This window comes from Antechinus flavipes, chromosome 5 (genome assembly GCF_016432865.1).
Source record: "Antechinus flavipes isolate AdamAnt ecotype Samford, QLD, Australia chromosome 5, AdamAnt_v2, whole genome shotgun sequence".
NCBI classification, from domain to species: Eukaryota; Metazoa; Chordata; class Mammalia; order Dasyuromorphia; family Dasyuridae; genus Antechinus; species Antechinus flavipes.
Genome location: NC_067402.1, coordinates 221,239,809 through 221,242,899, shown reverse-complemented (window position 1 = coordinate 221,242,899; position 3,091 = coordinate 221,239,809). Strand labels below are relative to the sequence as shown.

At 33.0% G+C, this 3,091-nt stretch overlaps 1 protein-coding gene across 1 annotated transcript; it reads left to right on the top strand.

The window, feature by feature from the left end:
- Positions 1–499: 499 nt before the first annotated feature.
- LOC127564441 (olfactory receptor 6C74) lies at positions 500–1,438 on the top strand. The gene has a single exon (XM_052000964.1). It carries the CDS (start codon positions 500–502, stop codon positions 1,436–1,438), a length of 939 nt encoding a protein of 312 aa, XP_051856924.1.
- The last annotated feature ends 1,653 nt before the right edge of the window (positions 1,439–3,091 follow it).

Genomic DNA, 3,091 nt, shown 5'->3' with positions numbered 1-3,091 from the left:
ATTCTTGACTTCATATCTAGCTTTCTTAGAAATATAGTCATATCTATGTATAACTGTGTGTGTATGTGTACACATACATATAAAACTATTATATATTTATAATATAATACAAAAACTATTATATATTTATAGAGATGAAATAGAGGTAAAGATATACATCATTCAGAGCCAAATATATGAAGAGAAATAAACAAAAGAGGAAAAATACTGAAATATCTTGGGTCCCAGATTTGAAAAATGAGAGAAAAAATATGGAACAGTTTCAAGAGCCATGTTTGTTCAGTACAAAAATCTTATTTATTTGCATGCTATCCCCTTGTTTGGCAGATGTTTTGCTGTAAAAACTAAAAGTGGATAATTATGTAGATTAATTTTTTCTAAACTTATACTACTGATGGGATTTAGAGAAGAGTTTATAGGAAATCCTATATTTTGTTCTGTGGGCATGCTCTTCTTCATTTCTGACCCTTTAAAATTTTTATTTGCACAGAAATCAGCTATGAGAAATCATACAACAGTGACAGCTTTCATCCTCTTGGGACTGACCGATGATCCAGAATTACAAGTTGTAGTTTTTCTCCTTCTGTTTTTTACCTATTTGTTGAGTGTCACTGGAAACTTGACCATCATTAGCCTCACACTCCTGGATTCACACCTGAAAACCCCCATGTATTATTTTCTCCGGAATTTCTCATTCCTAGAAATTTCTTTCACATCTGTCTGTATCCCTAGATTTCTAGTTAGCATGACAACTGGTGACAGGACAATTTCTTACAATAGCTGTGCAGCCCAATTATTTTTTACTATCCTCCTTGGAGCAACTGAATTTTTCCTTCTAGCTGCCATGTCCTATGATCGCTATGTTGCCATCTGCAAACCATTACACTACACAACCATCATGAGCAACAGAGTCTGCACCATGCTTGTACTCTCTTCCTGGCTGGCTGGGTTCCTTATTATTTTTCCACCAGTCATTATGGGTCTACAGTTGGATTTCTGTGGTGCTAACACTATAGATCATTTCTTCTGTGATGTTTCTCCTCTTCTGCAGCTTTCTTGTACAGATACACAGTTACTAGAACTATTGACTTTAATTTTAGCTATTTTGACACTTTTGGTCACACTTGTGTTAGTGATTCTCTCTTACATGAACATCATCAGGACAATTCTGAGAATCCCTTCCTCCCAGCAGAGAAAAAAGGCTTTTTCCACTTGCTCTTCCCATATGGTGGTTGTCTCTATCTCATATGGTAGCTGTATCTTCATGTATGTCAAACCTTCTGCAAAGGAAAGAGTGGCTCTAAACAAGGGGGTGGCTGTGCTAAGTACTTCTGTAGCTCCCATGTTGAATCCTTTCATTTATACCCTAAGAAACAAACAAGTAAAAGAAGCCTTTAAAAATATGGCCAAAAAGATTGAAGTTTTCTCAGTTAAGTAAGGTAATTCAGTGAATGATGGAATGAAAAACTTGACTGAATAAAAGAGGACTTCTACTCCTTATTCAGATGAATATCTTCTGCTTATGATTTCTAGCTCAGTTGACGAAATCTAGATATTTAAATCATCCTCCATGAAACTGAACCCTAGCTTTTTTTATTCTATATTTAGATGTCTGGCATTTTTGAAAAAAAAATTTCCTAATCATTCCCTTTTATCCTAATATAATTTCTTTGGGAAAAGCTTTTTGGATGAAATCAAAGTGAAAGTTAAATTTTCTTTTTTATCTTTTTTTTCTTGTTTAAGTTTCTGAACCACCGCTATTTTATTTGTTATATATTTGATAGAGATCTTAATCAGAGGTTGATGTAGATTTTGCTACTTTAAAAAACCAGAACTAAAAAATTTGCTTTGTTCAAAATCCAATTGACCATATACCCATCTGTTAGGTCTTTTTTTCAATGACATGCTTTTGTATAAAATGAATTTTCTACCACACAGAAATGGAACCTCCCCTCTTAAACAGTTGAAAATGTTATAGTGAAGTTTTATCATCTATGTATCTGTACTGACATACTATTTCATTTCCAGATGAAGCGCACACTTTATTGTGTATACAAATATTGCAAAAGAATAAGAACATTTCTCAAAACTGAAATTGTTTTTGAATTACAGTTGATTTTGCCTTAATAAGTTGTTGAGCTAATTCCTTTTAGATATGAAAATTTTACTCATTTAGCTTCAGGGGTTCTATGAAGTCTATAAACTTGTTTATATAACTTACAGATGTTGTACCAATATTTGTTGCAAATAATAAATGTAAAAATTTTATGAAGAATTTAATGAAACTTTATACATTTAAAAATATTTGAAAATTTCATGATTTCAAGGAGACCATAGCCATAAGGGAGGATAATGAAGTAAAAGTTGGAAGATGTGGAATAAAAAAATTTGAATTAGAAACAAACAAACAAAAAAAGGCATTCTAATGGGGAACACAACACAAAGGGAAGGTTTTAGTTCTAAATTACACAGAAAGATCCCATGGTCCTTAGTGTACAGCAGGAAATATATTAATACATTTTCTTAATATCATTTCTATGTGTAAAATCACTTCATTTTCTGAAGTTGAGTTCTTTACTTAGTGTCAAAGATTTTGGTGATAAAAACATTCTTTTATGAGTCTTCAAAAGCTGAATTCAAAACTGAATTCAGCAATGATTGTCCTGTTGCATCTCCACAAAGATTGCTTTCTAGGGTGATAGCTGAGGAGCACTGGGAAGAAAGCATTGGGTTGGGGTTCTTGAGTTATGGGATGTTTCTTTGAAAATTTCGGAGAAGATGGTGGTCAAAGTAGTGTTGCTGGTTTGACTTATATGGCACATGCTGCCTTCCAGGAAGATCTCAGGGTGTCTTGTTGCATAAACTATACAGAACAAAATTGGAAACAAAAGATATAATGTTCTATCAAAGCAACTCCTTCCTAATCAATTTCAAAAAGACTTTGCTCCTGGAAAATTGGAAATTTTAAAAAGCTCTTTCAACATTTTCTGAGGAAGCTTATTTGAAGTAATTTGTTAGCCATGGTGAGACCAAAAGAGGCTCCAAAAGTTTGAAACATTAAACACCATTTCTTTCCAAAGAGGAGAGTTAC

Coding starts and splice junctions, on each gene's coding strand:
- LOC127564441 (XM_052000964.1), top strand. CDS start 500: ATGAGAAATCATACAACAGTGACAGCTTTCATCCTCTTGGGACTGACC.